The sequence below is a fragment of the Diabrotica undecimpunctata genome, chromosome 7, assembly GCF_040954645.1.
Source record: "Diabrotica undecimpunctata isolate CICGRU chromosome 7, icDiaUnde3, whole genome shotgun sequence".
NCBI classification, from domain to species: Eukaryota; Metazoa; Arthropoda; class Insecta; order Coleoptera; family Chrysomelidae; genus Diabrotica; species Diabrotica undecimpunctata.
In genome coordinates this window covers 73,106,741-73,122,835 of record NC_092809.1, presented here as the reverse complement: position 1 = coordinate 73,122,835, position 16,095 = coordinate 73,106,741, and the positions used below count along the sequence as shown (strand labels likewise).

At 31.7% G+C, this 16,095-nt stretch overlaps 1 protein-coding gene across 1 annotated transcript; it reads right to left on the bottom strand.

The window, feature by feature from the left end:
• Positions 1 to 3,989: 3,989 nt before the first annotated feature.
• Positions 3,990 to 8,087, bottom strand: LOC140446455 (uncharacterized). The gene is made up of 4 exons (XM_072539008.1): positions 6,992 to 8,087; positions 6,302 to 6,928; positions 5,504 to 6,136; positions 3,990 to 4,474 (listed from the first exon to the last, which is right to left on the bottom strand). The coding sequence occupies exons 1-4, from the start codon at positions 8,085 to 8,087 to the stop codon at positions 3,990 to 3,992; spliced, it is 2,841 nt and encodes a 946-aa protein (XP_072395109.1).
• Positions 8,088 to 16,095: the final 8,008 nt, after the last annotated feature.

The window sequence follows — 16,095 nt, the reverse complement described above, 5'->3', positions numbered from 1 at the left end:
CTTCTTCTTCTTAAAGTGCCCTCTCCTCAATGGAGGTTGGCTACTACAATTTTAAAATCTTCTCTATCTTCAGCTGTTCTTATTAGCTGTTCAAAATTTAGCCCTGTCCATTGTCGGATGTTTCTGAGCCACGATAGTCTTTTCCTTCCTAGGCCTCTCTTTCCCTCGATTTTTCCTTTCACTATAAGTTGGGCATATTGGTACTTATTATTTCTCAGTATGTGGCCTAGGTATGATGTTTTTCTAACTTTTACTGTGTTAAAAAGTTCTCTTTCCTTGCCTATTCTATGCAGCACTTCTTCGTTTGAGGTATGCGATGTCCATGAAATTTTGAGCATTCTCCGGTAGGTCCACATTTCAAAGGCCTCCAATTTATTTACGGTTGATGTTTTTAGGGTCCACGTTTCAACTGCATATAGAAGAGTCGACCAAACGTAGCATTTTGATAAACGTAGTCGAATTTCGAGTTTTATTCGAGAATCACAAAGCAGTTTTTTTATTTTTTCGAAAGATTTTCTGGCCTGTTCTATTCTCGATCTTATTTCTAGATCAGGATTTAGGCTGCTATCGATCCAACATCCCAGGTACTTAAATCTATTGACCTGTTCTAAAATGTGCCCATTTATTGTGCAAGGTTGAGGTACGTTTTGGTTTTTTCGGATTGACATCACTTTGGTTTTTTTAATGTTTATTTTCATACCAAATTGCTCACAGGTCGAGTTGGTCTTGTCGATGAGTCGTTGTAGACCTACGTCGGAATCCGCAATTAACACTGTATCATCGGCGTATCTGATACTGTTGATATTTACGCCATTCACCTTGACTCCATCCTTGGAATCCTCCAATGCTTCTTTAAATAGAAACTCGGAGTAAAGATTAAACAGCAGAGGCGACAGAACACATCCTTGTCTAACTCCCCTCCTAATTTCTACTTCTGCGGATGTGGAACCTTCGATCCTAACTCTGGCGTTTTGGTTCCAGTACAAGTTTTTTAAGAATTTGATGTCTTTTCCATCTAAACCGACTTCTTGCAAACGTTCTAATAGTAGGTCGTGTCTTACTCTATCAAATGCTTTTTCGAAGTCTATAAAGCATATAAATATATCTTTCTGTTGGTCGTAGCATTTTTGGGCGAGAACTAGTAAACTGAATAGGGCTTCTCTCGTTCCCATGCCGGCTCTGAATCCAAACTGATCGTCTCCGATGATTGTTTCGCACTTTCTATAGATACGATTATGTACGATTTTTAGTAGGACTTTTACTGCATGACTCATAAGGCTTATCAGACGGAACTCATTGCAGTGTTGTGGGTTTGGCTTTTTTGGTAGTGGGATGAATATTGACTCCAGCCAATCTTGGGGTATTTTACCTTCCATCACTGCAAACAATGGGCTCCTGTTCTGTCTGAAATCGTACTACCTGAGTGACAGCCCAACAAAAGAAATATAGCTTAAATTTAAATAATTCATGAGTAATTTATTAATTATGTACAATAAATACCACAATCTTGACGTTATGTCAACAATTTCAATTTTTGAGATAATAAAATTGAATCCCGTTGTTTGTATCCAACCAATAGGTATGTATTTAATTTTATAACACAATAATAAATATAAATAAATACATAATCCCTTATTACAAAAAAAACGTAAGTTAGCTCTCTCCATTCACATCCTAATCTGAAAATCTTTAAACTCCCTATTCTTAGAAATGCTACTTCAGCGCGCAAAAATCAAGGTCGCGAATATATACTTCTTTCCTTTTGTCGAGAAAACCCATTTTGCAGGAGATTAATGTTTACGTCTTTAGCAAGCAGCCGTCGCGAAGAAAGTTTTTCGAGTTTAATGGTTTTTTTACGTGTCACATTGTTAACCCAACAAAACTACATTATATGCACATATAGTTTCGTAAGGGAGCCGAATGTAATCAACTCGTCAAATAGTTATTATTAGTTACAGGTAGTTTTTGTTTTAAGGGGGTCAGAACTGCTGGTTATGTCAGTTCCAAAATTTAAACAGAAAAATTAATGATTAATAATGTTAGTAGGACATACAAATTTTGGTATACAGGAAGCAGTGATACTACAAATGTAACTGATGAAGTTTGTAATATGCAAATATCAAAAAAAAAAAAAATTTAAAGTTCTAATAACGAGCGATAGGATTAATAAAATTGTAGTTTATACGTGAACGGCTAAATTATGGAATGTTATCATTATTCGAAAACCGTCGAGTTTTGAGGAAAATCCCGAAACAGGTCGATTTTTGTTATAAAATACCCATGTTATAACGTACATGGAGTAGGGATGATGTTACCGGTGTAGGTGTAGTGACGTAATCATTAATTTTTTTTAAATATAAATCGGTATAATGCGACACCTCATTTAAACGAGAATTTAATTCTCTATTTAACGATATTACATTTTTAACTAAAATATTTTTTTAAGGGTACAAAACCATTTTTTTTTTAATTTAAATTCAACTAAATTACAGCTAATGATTTAATTAATAATGTAACCAAATTATGCATAATAATTATTTTAAATTAAATGTTCGAAATGCCACCCATCGGTTTAATGACAATATGCGAATCTAAGGACACATTCATCAAGTATATTTCGGATGACTTCTGGAATAATTAGACTCATTTCATGCCTAATTCTATCTTTCAAGTCCTGTAAGTTTTGGGGTCTATTGACATAAACTTTTGATTTTGTGTAACCCCACAGGGAAAAAATCTAGAGGTGTTAGCTCTGGCGACCTTGCTGGCCACTCTATAAAACCTCGTCTTCCCTTCATCCACTTCCTGGGAAAGTAATGATTTTAAAATTGACGTACTTCACTTGCGTAATCTGAAGGGGCTCCATCTTGTTGAAACCAGATATTTTCACTAGGTAAATTTGGATTATTGGCATTTGGATACATGTTAGCAAGGACAGGTATAAGTTGATTTCTCAAAAAAGTTAAATAACGTTCTAATGTTAGATTTTCTTCAAAGAAAAAAATCGGTTGCCTGTAAAGTCGGTTTTACAGGCGAAGATTTTACGTGACAACGTCTTTTTCTCGGTAGAATATTTATTGATATGAATATTATTAAATTGCACAATAGGAACAAGGAATTGAATGAAAATAAGAATTGCACAAATTTTAACTATAGAAATATATTTTGTTTACTAAAACATTGTACATGTAAACTTAAACTTAACTAATTTCTATTTGAGTGATTTTGTTGAGGATAGGACGATGATAGGAGAAATATGAAATGAAAGGAAGTGTTTCTGCTGTAATGTGTCTTGAACGCCAAGAACGCTCCAGAAAGACAGAGACACAAGCACGCACCGATTCAACGCGCCTAATTCTCTAGTGCTGCGCGCGCAGCGGACCGATCATGTTTGAGTGGGAGAGAGACGCAAGGCATTCGCCGGTCCGGCGGGCCTCTCTCTCGTTCGGTGACTCATCGTAACAGACGTGAGCGGGCGTTACACTTTTTTATGAATGACTCCGAGCCACAACCTAATTTAAGACGTTGTCACGTCAAAAAGGGCCAATGATTCTGTCATTAATGATCCCTGTTCATACATTTACTTGATATTGATATTGTGTGTGTGACTCAGTCATCCAATGTGGGTTTTCTTGACTCCAATATTTGCAATTTTGACGATTCACGGTGTAATGTATTCCTCTTTAGGACTGTTGGACATAACATAAAGCTACTTACGATAGGTTTTATTAATTTATTAAGCTTTATAAGAATTGTATAACTTAACCTTAATTCAGTTCACATGTAGTCCATGACCTGAATCTATTGTCATGTGTGGTTGTCATGTCACTGCTGTCACTTAAGGTTCCGTTTGCCAAGTGCAACGTTGCCAAGTATATCCGTACATGAAAACCATACATAACACGTCCCCTTTAATAAAAACAAAATAAACAAAAATTAATTCACATAATATATCATAAGTACATAAATAACAATAATTCACAAATATATCAATAGGTAAATCTATCAGGAGGGCGAATGACTCTACCACTTCTGGAGGTTTTCAAACCAGGTGAAGTACTGTATGATGTAGAAGGTACATTAATGTCATTGATGGGTGATGTTCTATTAGATGTTGAAGGTACATCAATATCTTTGATAGTGTTATTTGTTTTACAGTCCCTTGTATCATCAGGTACATCAGGACAAAGAACTGCTCTCATATTTCCCATACTTGTCCTTCCAGTAGTCACAATATCATTTTCATGACTAGTTTTCACATATGCTTGCTCACAATTTGCATTTGCATGTTGCTGTGCTTCTGACCGTACAGGTCTAAGATAGTGTCTATTACGTCTATAAGCAGTATCATTTACTTTAACCATGTAATCCCTTGATCCTTTCTTTGCCATAACCACTCCAGGGTTCCATTTCCTTTTCTTTTCTTGAAGTAAAATTTGTTGTCCTGATTTTAATTCTGGTAACCTATTTGTTCCTTTGTCATAATAGTGTTTTTGTTTTCTTTGATTTTCTCTCAATTGTGTAAAATATCTTTTATTAGAATGTCTGGGCTTTAGAAATTCCATACTGACTGGTAAGTTGGTTCTGAAATTTCTTCCAGTTAGCAACACACAAGGAGCAGGTAAATTTTGTTTTGGAGTTGTATTATAATCTAATACAGCTAGAAATGGATCTTTCTTAGTTTGTACAGATTTTAAAAACAAGTTTTTTATTGTTTGTATTGTTCTTTCCACCATGCCATTGCTACGAGGATATTGTGGACTTGATGTTGTTACTTCAATATTATATATACGGACAAAATTTAAAAATTCATGAGAGCTGAATGGAGGACCATTATCAGAAAATATTTCACAAGGCAGTCCATTAATAGCAAACAAATTTTTTAATTGTGTTACAACACTGCTAGCCGTTTTGTTCATTAGTTTATTAACAATTGCAAACTTCGAAAAATAATCAACCACAACTAAAAAATCTTGTGAGGCTACTGTCATGAAATCAATACCAATTTTTTGCCAAGGTATTTCAGGTACATCATGTGATTTTAATGGCTCCCTATTGTTGCTCTTATAGCTCATTTGACAAGTCAGACAGTTCAGAACAATGTTTTCTATATCCTTCATCAATCCCGGATAATAAATTGCTTCTTGAGCCTTCTTCTTACATGATACTACACCCTGATGAGACTGATGTATAACATCAAGAAATTCACCCTTCAATTCTTCAGGAATAATTAACCTTTTTTTATAAAATAATACATTCTTTAATAAATATATATCATGTCTGTCAGACCAGAATTTTTTCACCTCAGAAGGTACAGAGCTTTTATGCTCAGGCCACCCATTTAAAACATAATATTTAACTTTTTGTAAAGATGGGTCAGTATCAATTGCATTTTGCAATCTTTTTTCATTTTCTTTTGATGTTGCTACAATAGAATACACTTTTAAATTATTTTCATCATCTATAAAATTAGTATTTATGGTTTTATTCAAAGGATCTCTACTTAAATTGTCAGGAACTTTGAGATTTTTACCAGGAACATATTTGAGTGAAAATTTATATCTCATTAATTGCATTGCCAGTCTTTGGATCCTAGGTGACATTTCATCTAAAGGTTTTTTTAACAAACCTAAAAGAGGTCTGTGGTCTGTCTCTATTTCAAATTCTATGCCATAAAGATAGAATGAAAATCTTTCACATCCATACACTATACCAAGAAGCTCCTTTTCAATGTGGTTATACCTCCTTTGGGTTGGAGTTAATGACACTGATGCAAATTCAATTGGAAACCCATCTTGCGAGACCATGGCCCCCAAACCATATGGGCTGGCATCAACAGAGAGTATGGTCTTTTTGTCAGGGTTAAAATAATGCAAAGTAGTGGCTGACGCCACAAGATTCTTTAGTTTATCAAAACATGCCTGTTCATTATGTCCCCAATGCCACTCATTTTTACTAGAAAGTAAACATCTTAGAGGACTAGTGTGTTCTGACAGGTTTGGTATAAATTTTGCAAGATATACTATGGTTCCCAAAAAACGTTGTAATTCTTTTTTATTACTTGGTGGTGTCATTTTTGTAATAGCTTCTGTTTTATCATGATCAGGTGAAATGCCAATATTACTAATCTGATGACCTAAAAATTTCACTTTTGTTTGACAAAATTTAGATTTTCCTAAATTCAAAGTTAAGCCACTCTGTTTAATTTTTTCTAAAACACATTTCAAATTTTTATCATGTTCATTTTTAGAACATCCAAAAACCAAAATATCATCAAAATATGTTATTGTTCCTGATATACTATCTAAAAGTTCAGACATATATTTTTGAAAAATTTCAGGTGCACAGGTAAGGCCATATGGTAATCTCAGATATCTATAACGACCAAAAGGTGTAGTAAAAGTACATAAAAGTGAACTTTCATAATTCAAAGGCAACTGAAGAAAAGCAGATGACGCATCTAATAATGTGAAATAATTAGCCCCTGAAAGCTTAGCAAATAAAGTATCTTGAGTAGGAATTGGAAACCTTTCTCTTTTAACATATTTATTTAGATACACAGGATCCATACATATTCTAATATCAGATCCCTTATTTTTCGGAACAACTACAATAGGATTTTGCCATTCTGTGGGTTCACTAACTGGTACAATAAGGTTTTTACGTACCATATCATCAAGTTTATCTTTAACTTGGCTCCTTATAGCCAGTGGAATTTTTCGTGTCCCACTTATGAATGGCACTGCATCACTAGATAAAGTTATATTAAAATACCTGTTGACCTTTCCTACACCTGAAAAAATGCTCTTATAACTATTTATAATATGATTTGTTTCATTATCTATCATACTAACACTAGGCTGATCACAAACAATTTGAAAGTCTCTTGCTGCCTTTAGGCCTAATAGAGATTTTTGTTTATCATTATCTAAAATATAGAACAGACAATCTTTAAATATTTTCTTTAAAGAGCAAGGTATATAAATTTTACCAACAACATTAATAACATGTCCAGTATAGCTAGATAATGAACTATTAGTATTTTCAAGCATTTTATAATCAATATTTAAATTTTTAAAATCACTACTGTTCAATATATTGACTTCACTTCCAGTATCAACTTTTAAAATACTCTCTTTACCATTAATAATGATTTTTTGGAACCATTCTGAAGAGTTCGGTTTAATTTCATTAACAGTCCACACTAGTACCTGTTCATCAGTTAAATCAGTGTCAGAATTGCTACAACTACTATCGTTATCATTGATTTCATGGACTTTGTTGTTATTATCAGGACAAAATTTACGGTAGTGTCCTTTTTTGTTACACAAAGAACAATATCTGAAAAATGCAGGACACTTACCCCTAATATGCTGAAGTCCACATTTATAACACTGAATATAATGGTTACCTGTATTTTTGTCAGTAACTTTGTGGCTTGTAGACTGCTCCTTCTCATACTTTGAACCATACCTTGACTGTCCTGTAGATCCAGGTCTGTTTTCTTCATTTCTTTTCTTCACAACACTAACACTTTCACTTTCTTTGGATATTTCACGTTGAGTAACAGCACTATTTTCCATAGCCCTACAGATGTCTATAGCTTGTGCTAGTTTTAAATCAGCACATTGTAATAATTTTTCTTGAATTCGTAGATCATGTGTACCCAAAACAATCCTGTCCAAAATTAAAGTATCCTTTTCTTTAAACTCACATGTTGATGCCAATTGTTTCAAGGCAGTTACAAACTGATCGATACTTTCATTTTGTAATTGATCTCTTTTAAAGAATTTAAAATGTTCATAAATTAAATTCTTAAGAGGGCTGCAGTATGTATCTAACTTACACAAAACAACATTGTACTTCTGATCATCTCCAACATTTTCATACTCGAAGGTATTGAATATCTTTAGCCCTTCATCTCCCAGCTGATTTAGGAGAATAGCGATTTTTATATGGTCTGGTTTTTCACTTTTGCCGGAGGCTGTTAAAAATAACTGGAACTTTTGCTTCCAAAATTTCCACTCGTTAGAAATATTATTTCCTTGGAAACTAAACGGTTCTAAGCCTTTACAAGTATCTGTCATATTGATTCGAGCACAGTATAGCTCCTTTACTTACATATATTTTTTATAGGCTTTTGTCACATGCACCGGCTTTTAACACAACTTAACCTATCGTCACTTTTCCGCTGCCACCATGTAATGTATTCCTCTTTAGGACTGTTGGACATAACATAAAGCTACTTACGATAGGTTTTATTAATTTATTAAGCTTTATAAGAATTGTATAACTTAACCTTAATTCAGTTCACATGTAGTCCATGACCTGAATCTATTGTCATGTGTGGTTGTCATGTCACTGCTGTCACTTAAGGTTCCGTTTGCCAAGTGCAACGTTGCCAAGTATATCCGTACATGAAAACCATACATAACACACGGTACCATGTATAAAAATGTGGCTTCATCGGAAAAAAGGATTTGATTGATACTATGTGGATTGCGGATACATAAATCCTGCATAATTTCAGAAAATTGAAGCCAGCGATCGGGATCGTCCTCGTTTAATTCGTGATGTAGTTGAATTTTGTAGGGATGGTATTTTTTTTTTTAAATACGTAATACCGATCGTTCTGAAACTCCAGCATATTCACCCATTTATGTTGAACTACTGTGAGGATTGTCATGTACATTTAATAAAATATCAAGTTTCACATTGTCTTCAATTTTAGGACGCCCAGCGTTTGGAATATGTTTAACGTGCCCAGTTTCTCCAAATTTTCGGACTATTTTATTTACCGTTGATTAGCTGATGGGTCTGTCCGGATATTTTGCGTTGAATAAATTGCATACCTCGTTCTGTGTTTTTTTTTATCTCCGAATCCGCTAAGAATTAATAATTTTATGCGTTGTGTTTAATTTAGGTGAGCCATAATTTGGTATTCAAAAGTAAAAATTACAATTGACAACTGATGACATTTCACAAAATCAAAACATTTACGTCAATAAATATTACAGTAACTATGCCACTATCACTTGCTTGAATTGACATTTAACAAAAAGTTTCAGTGTTTATGTGATAACTTTTTGTGTTCATTATTATTTTTACTTATTTTTGCTTTTTTATATTTACTTTAGAAAGTCATGGCAGAAACCGATGGATGGCATTTCAAACATTTAATTTAAAATAATTCGTAGGTATGCATAATTTGGTTACTTTAAAGCACATTATGAATTAAATCATTAGTTGTAATTTAGTTGAATTTAAATTAAAAAAAATTGTTTTTGTACCATTAAAAAAATATTTTAGTTAAAAATGTAATGTCGTTAAATAGAGAAGTAAATTCTCCTTCAAATGTGGTATCGCATTATACCAATTTCTATTTAAAAAAATTAACGGTTATGTCACTACACCCATACCGGTGACGTCATCCCTACTCTATGTACGTTCTAAGTTATAAGATGGGTATTTTATAACAAAAATCGACCTGTTTCGGAATTTAACTCAAAACTCGACGGTTCTCGAAATAATGATAATATTCCATAATTTAGCCGTTCACTGTATAATCGCGCTCAGTGTAGACAATGAATTCTAATCGAATGAGGATAAAAACAAATTTTTACAATAGAACATATTTATCTGAAACCGCGACCAAGAGAAGCAATAGAGAGGGTCATTTATGCGGCGTTGCCTTATCGATTATTTAAGAGGTTTGTTTTTGAACTGTAAAATTAGGTAATTGATAAAATATATTCTTAAGTGAAGTATTCATTATAATAATTAAAATGAACAGAAGTCTATTAAATTAGAAAGCTAATAATAAGCTAAGAAATAGCGTTTTCAACGGTAGTGGTAGAAGTTTATAAAAAATTATTTACCACTTTTTATTTAAATATCATCAAAATCGCTGTTTTTACTGTCAGAATTTAATTAAAAATCTTTGCTATCTAAATCTTCGTCTACACTGATAACCATATTATCCACGACTACATCAATTGATGACTCTTTTAATATAAACTAACGTTTAGTTGCGATGACTTTTTCAGTTTTTTTTTCATTCTCCCGCAGGAAATGTTTGAAAAAATTCGTCCGATAGCTGCTGTATTGACGTCAATATAACGTCTGCGTTTCTGGCTCCCAGATAGGATTTCAAAGCTGCCCAAACCATTTCAATAGTGTTTTAATTGCGATGATATGGTGGGAGTCTAAACACGTCATGTCCTTGTACTCGTACAATTTTATATATATTTATATATATAAAAGCATTATATGGAATATTTTTTTCTAGAAGCCATTCCTGCATAACACACTTCTCCGATGAGGATATGAGACATTTCTTTTCTGTGTATTGTAGTATGATGCATTATACAATACTACTACATTATTTGGAGGCAAGTTGTTTAAAAGTTGTTCTTCCAACCATTTTTTTAAATTTGTAAAGTTCATGTCATCATGATAGTCATCAGATTTTGACGTCGAATTCAATCTTATATAAGATCCAGGAAAAAAATCTTTTTTAATTTCTTATTCTAACAATAATTAAGCGTTGCCCTTTTGACACAGGTTTTTAAGTCCATTATTACTGGTGTAACACCAATTGTTTTTGTAAATATGACTCGTTAATAAAAAAGTCTCCTTAGGAAACACTGCAAATTCTAGCTCTTTAATTTCTAAAATTCTTCTCTAGCTTCCTTAATTTTCCTTAGGATTTGCAGTAGTAAATGCTTAACTGCATGTATTTCCATCAACATTTTTCTATTGTTGACTGCTTTTTTTTGAGCGAAACCCAAGTTTATGAAATTTTCATACTTTTCCCCAAATACCCAAAATACAAACATTAGTAATGTTTGTATTTTGAGAACGATTTCCGAAGTGGAAATTAAAACGTCAATAAACGTACTTTAATCTTTAATTGTGGCTTATTCCCATTTAAATAGCAATTACTTTAAAATGCCACAAGAAAATAGCTTCAGAACAATAATAATATTTATTTACTGTCAAACAATATTGGTACGTCATTTTCCTAACATGACGCATCAACCACGCAGAGTTATTAGTGTGTATGGATTGTGATACAGTGTTAGAACTTAACGATTAGAATATTAAACACAGCAATACATAATTAGAAATAAACCTAAATCTATACAAAGCAAAATATTAGATTTTTGATAACGGCTTGCAGTCTTTGAAAAAGGCGAAAATATTTTTAGTATCACTGTCTTTTCCAAGAGCACTATTTAATGTTCATATCATGTTATACATTTTGCGTTGCACATTATACTTGGGGCACTCCAATAAACAATGTTTTACTATTAAGACATTTTTACACATGTCACACACTCACACACAGGTTTATCAGCACGTTTTAGTAAGTAGTCGTTTGTTAACCGAGTATGACTAATCCGGAGGTGAGTGAAGGTTACTTGTTCTCTTTTATTGTTAAATTTTGGGAATTTTTGATGATTAATATCAACTTCGTACAGCTCGGTTGGGAGTTCTTCCATGCATCCTGCCATATTGAATTAATCTTTTCTTAAAAGAATGATTTTAGGTCGGCGTGCGCCGTCGTGCTCGAAAAATTTCGCGTTTTAGTGCGTGATTAGTATTTCATTTAAAAAATAAATGAACGAAATAAATTCTTTGTCAAAAATTAGTTACTATTAATTGAGTTAAAAATAATTGCGGCCACTTCTTGACTGGCATCTCATTATCAATGTAATCTCTTAATTTTAGATGTAGATAAAAATGTGAGTTTGATTACCTACGTTATAAATGTAGTGATCATGCAGTGGAATCTTAGGCTATTAGTGTTAACGTTAGTTTTAACAACATTTTTTTTTAAATCCCCAATTAAAAACATCAGGAGGGTTTAGTTCTGCTATTCGAAGACCACAAATTCGAATCCACTACCAAATAATTTCCAATAAATTCCAAAAATGTTACTTAAAATCAGTTTTTAAGACAACTGTATATCTGACAGCAGTTAGTTTATCATCAAATACATGATAAACTAATTTATTCTGCTTAACAAAATAACTAACGTTGAAACCGAATCTTCCTTATCTCCTGATCCCCTAAACCAAGTGAGGATTTGCTTCATTTCAATCTAGTTTATTGTGGCAGTTAAATATTTATGCACGGGATATGCGAACTCCATCGCTAAATATTACCTTTGAATAAAAATTTGGATTTTCAATAGGTACATTTTCCTATTCACTATTTTGCAAGTTGTATCCTTTTCAAATAATCGTTTAGGTATAATTTTTGTCACAACAGATGTACGATAAAGCACTTGTCTTTGAAATATCTATATCCTTCTCAATCTGGCGATAAGTCAAGTAAGTTTTTAAAATTCTCTTGTCTGGTTGCCTCCTTTCTGAATATTATTAAAAATATAATTTAAATGTAGTAGAAATAATAATATTTTGGCATTCAATGTCAAATGCACATCCTATTTTTTATAATTATTAAAATTTACGTTTTTCTTGACAACCTTTTATATCAAAACATTAATTATGACAGATGACACAGGTATTGATTTCTTTGTCAAGCCAACATTACCAAAGCCTACTCTAAGAAATTAATTTTCTTGCAAAAAGTCACAATATGTCATTTTAGATAACAAAAAATGCAATTTACGGATATCAAAATCAAAATAAATTTATTTTTAAGTAAAATTGTAGATTATTATTAATAAAAATAGCAAATTGCTTTAAGATGCCACAAGAAAATTGATTTAGAACAATAGTAAAAAAGAATAGAAAACAATAATATTATATCGGATATATATATATATATATAAATAAATAGAAACGAAAATGGTAATAAAATACAGTATGTTCTATTTTGTGACAATTTTGTTTATAAAACCGGCAAGGGATTAGTATCACCTTAATAAAATGTTAAAATGCGTTACCATTGTTAGTTGTCAGTGCCTTATTTTTAAGTGTCTTAAGACGTCAAGTATAAATATTTTATTTTCAGACTAGCTTTAAGAACTAAAAATGTCAAAATATATAGGGTGTCCCATATAAAAAAAAACAGAAGTTTGTATTCTTTAGTGCGACCCCCTTAAAAATTTCGTGTACGCCAGTAAACCCCACCATAATATTTATATCTAGTAAAGGCTCGAATAAAGTTTTTGAACTTTTTTTTATATATAGAAGATATAAAACCGTTTCGTTTTAATAGCCCTATATCTCTCTAACGTGGAGTGGTATTGATGATTTGATTATCCAATCGTTACTATAACGAAAAAAGAAGTCATTACAACTTTAATAATTTTTTTTCTATCTCATCTAGTTTTCAATATACCCTGCAAAACATACCCATTTGGGACACTCTGTACATTAAATGTTTTTATACGGTTTTGAAAGTAAATGTTTGCAAATACTTTAAATAATTAAATATATTACGTATCTCTGATTGACGATCAGAATTTTACTCATTTTTTATTGAATTAAAGTGGAATTACTTAATTTCAGGTATCACTGATAATGCTGTAATAAGAACTCGTTTGGAACAATTTTATAAAGCTTTCGTATTTTTTCATAATTTTATTAATTTTACAAATTGTAGCTATTACACTGACAGTTTAATACTTCACTGTAATTTTTGTTAAACTATGGTGTACAGCCAGCAACTGGGAATTTTCTCTTTATATATTTTTTTCATTGTTCAGGATCCAGACACACTAAACGACTTATTTAAATACGATGTAACTACGTCATCTTTGTTAAATGGTATCTCTTATATTTAGAGAACATTAATTTACTATTATTTTGAATATTCATTTAATATTATAGCTGTTTTGTAGTAAAACGACCTATTTATTCGTTCATAAATCGGTTTATCATCTATATTCAAATTTGTTTGGATATTAAAAAGTTTTAAAACTGAGGTTCATGCTAAAAATACTTTTTCCCATTACGGTCACATCCGTGAGGAAAATCAATAAGTCCTTTGTAACATATTCAATTTAACTTTTGGGATAAAGCTGTAGTGGATCCTCAAAGTTATATAGTCACACTTAAATATAATGTATAATATATATTAATAGAATATCCGCCTACATAATTTATGACAATGCAGATTAAAAAAAAATGTTTTGCACATGCTTTATTGTTTTCAATTTATTTTCTTCTTTTCTTATTATCTCCGCAGCAGTTTACGTTCCTACCGGTTATTTTCAATTTCATTCTTATTATTTATATTGTAGGTATTTTTCTGCTTCTGCAGCAATCGTATATTGTGTTTATAATAGTTTTATCTGCATAATATAAGCATCTGTAGGTCTTTAAAATCTGTAGTTGCGGATCTAGAGCCACAAGATGGCATTGGCACAGGTAGCGTCACAAAATAGCGGTTTGTCTTCTGAAAATTTTCCACAGCTTTGTTAACTGGAAAACAAAAGGTACCGTCTGGAGTAGCTCGGTAGCTGGATAAAACGCAGCTTCGTCACAATTGAATACTCACTACTCATCCGTTATCTTTGTATCTGTGGCAGATGCTTGTAAAAAATTTTTTTTTAAGAAACTTATGAACGATTTTTCCTTTAGCGGATCCAGCCATTTGTCGCTTTTTTGTTTTTTAAGTTAATTTTGAATTAGTTCGCCAATCGTTCATGAAACTGTCGATTGTTTAAAAGTCTGCTCACCTAAGCTTCTGAAATTTCAAAATTTTTAGCAATTTTGATTTCACTGCATGGATTGTTTTTCTCATTCAATGGCATTAACTTTTTTTTAAAGTAAGATACTTTTTCTTCGAATTTAACAATGCCATAATTCATTTGCAAACAAATAACTGGGTGAACTTTAAATTGTATTTTAAATTATTACTGTTTTTAATAATGTACTTTGTAACTGGCAACGAAGTCGGTTAGACATAGAAATTTTTAGAAAAATGAAAAAGTGCTTTATGACCTGTCGATACTTTGGGGAAGTATCGAAGTGGTGTTCATAACAAAGTAATAAATTTAAACACAGTTTAAATGTAATTAGTTAATATAAATTACATTTAAACACTTAATATTTATTATAAATTTTCTTGAGCATTGTGTTGTTTAAATTATAATGCAATTTTTAATATTTTGATTTTAATCCTTGTTCCTTAATATCTTTCATGATTGGCCTTTCTCTCCCTTCTTTATACTGTTATCGATCATTTTCTACATTTAAACTTTCAGTTTTCGTTAATATTTTTCTTGAATTATATAATTGAGCTATATTTGGGTACTTCTTTACATGCAACCTTAAGATTTTTAATCGTGGTTATATTGTCATATATCTTTGTCAAAAATTTGTATCATTTTAAAAATTTTCGTTAAAAAATTTAATGATTTAAAAAAGATACTAAAATTTAGTTTATTAATCAAAATTTTTGTTGGAGATACAGAATAAAAAATAATTAACAATTTTTTGAACATTTGGAACAAAAATATACACAAAGAAAAATGTCACATTTCACACATTTCTTTTGACACCTTTTGTCCTTTCCACGGGAACACATTACACATCTAGATGTTGTTCGTTGTTTCTTATTGGAAGGTCATTGAATATCCTTTCCGCTGTCATTTCTTTTTAGTTTCGCCCTTATGTCTGATGGGATTCTTTGATTGTTACTTCGTTTTTAATATCTGGTTTAATTAGACCAAACCAAGTTCTTTTAAAAAAATCTGCGTTTTAGTTTTTCAGTTAGCTTGTTATGTTTAAAAATAACATATTTAATTATTCCTGTATTATTAAGCAGTAAAAAAATTGTTAGAGGTCATCACTCGTTATTACGAGACACATTATATAACGCAGATATTTCGTTAACCATACCCACGCTATCTTCTGTGTGAGTATAATATAAAATTTCATATAATATAGCCATAATAAAGACTAACCAAATTATTAAATGTCTAAACAACTGACACCGGATGGGGCTTGAAGCAACGACCTAAGCGATCCGTGCCTATGCTCTATCTAACTCAGCTATCTACCAGGCCCACGGAAGTCAATCTATTTCTTAATAAATGTTTGCATTTACTAAGCTTACATAATGTACTAAAACATGGTTAAAACAAAAAATAATAAATTAATGACATAAGCATGC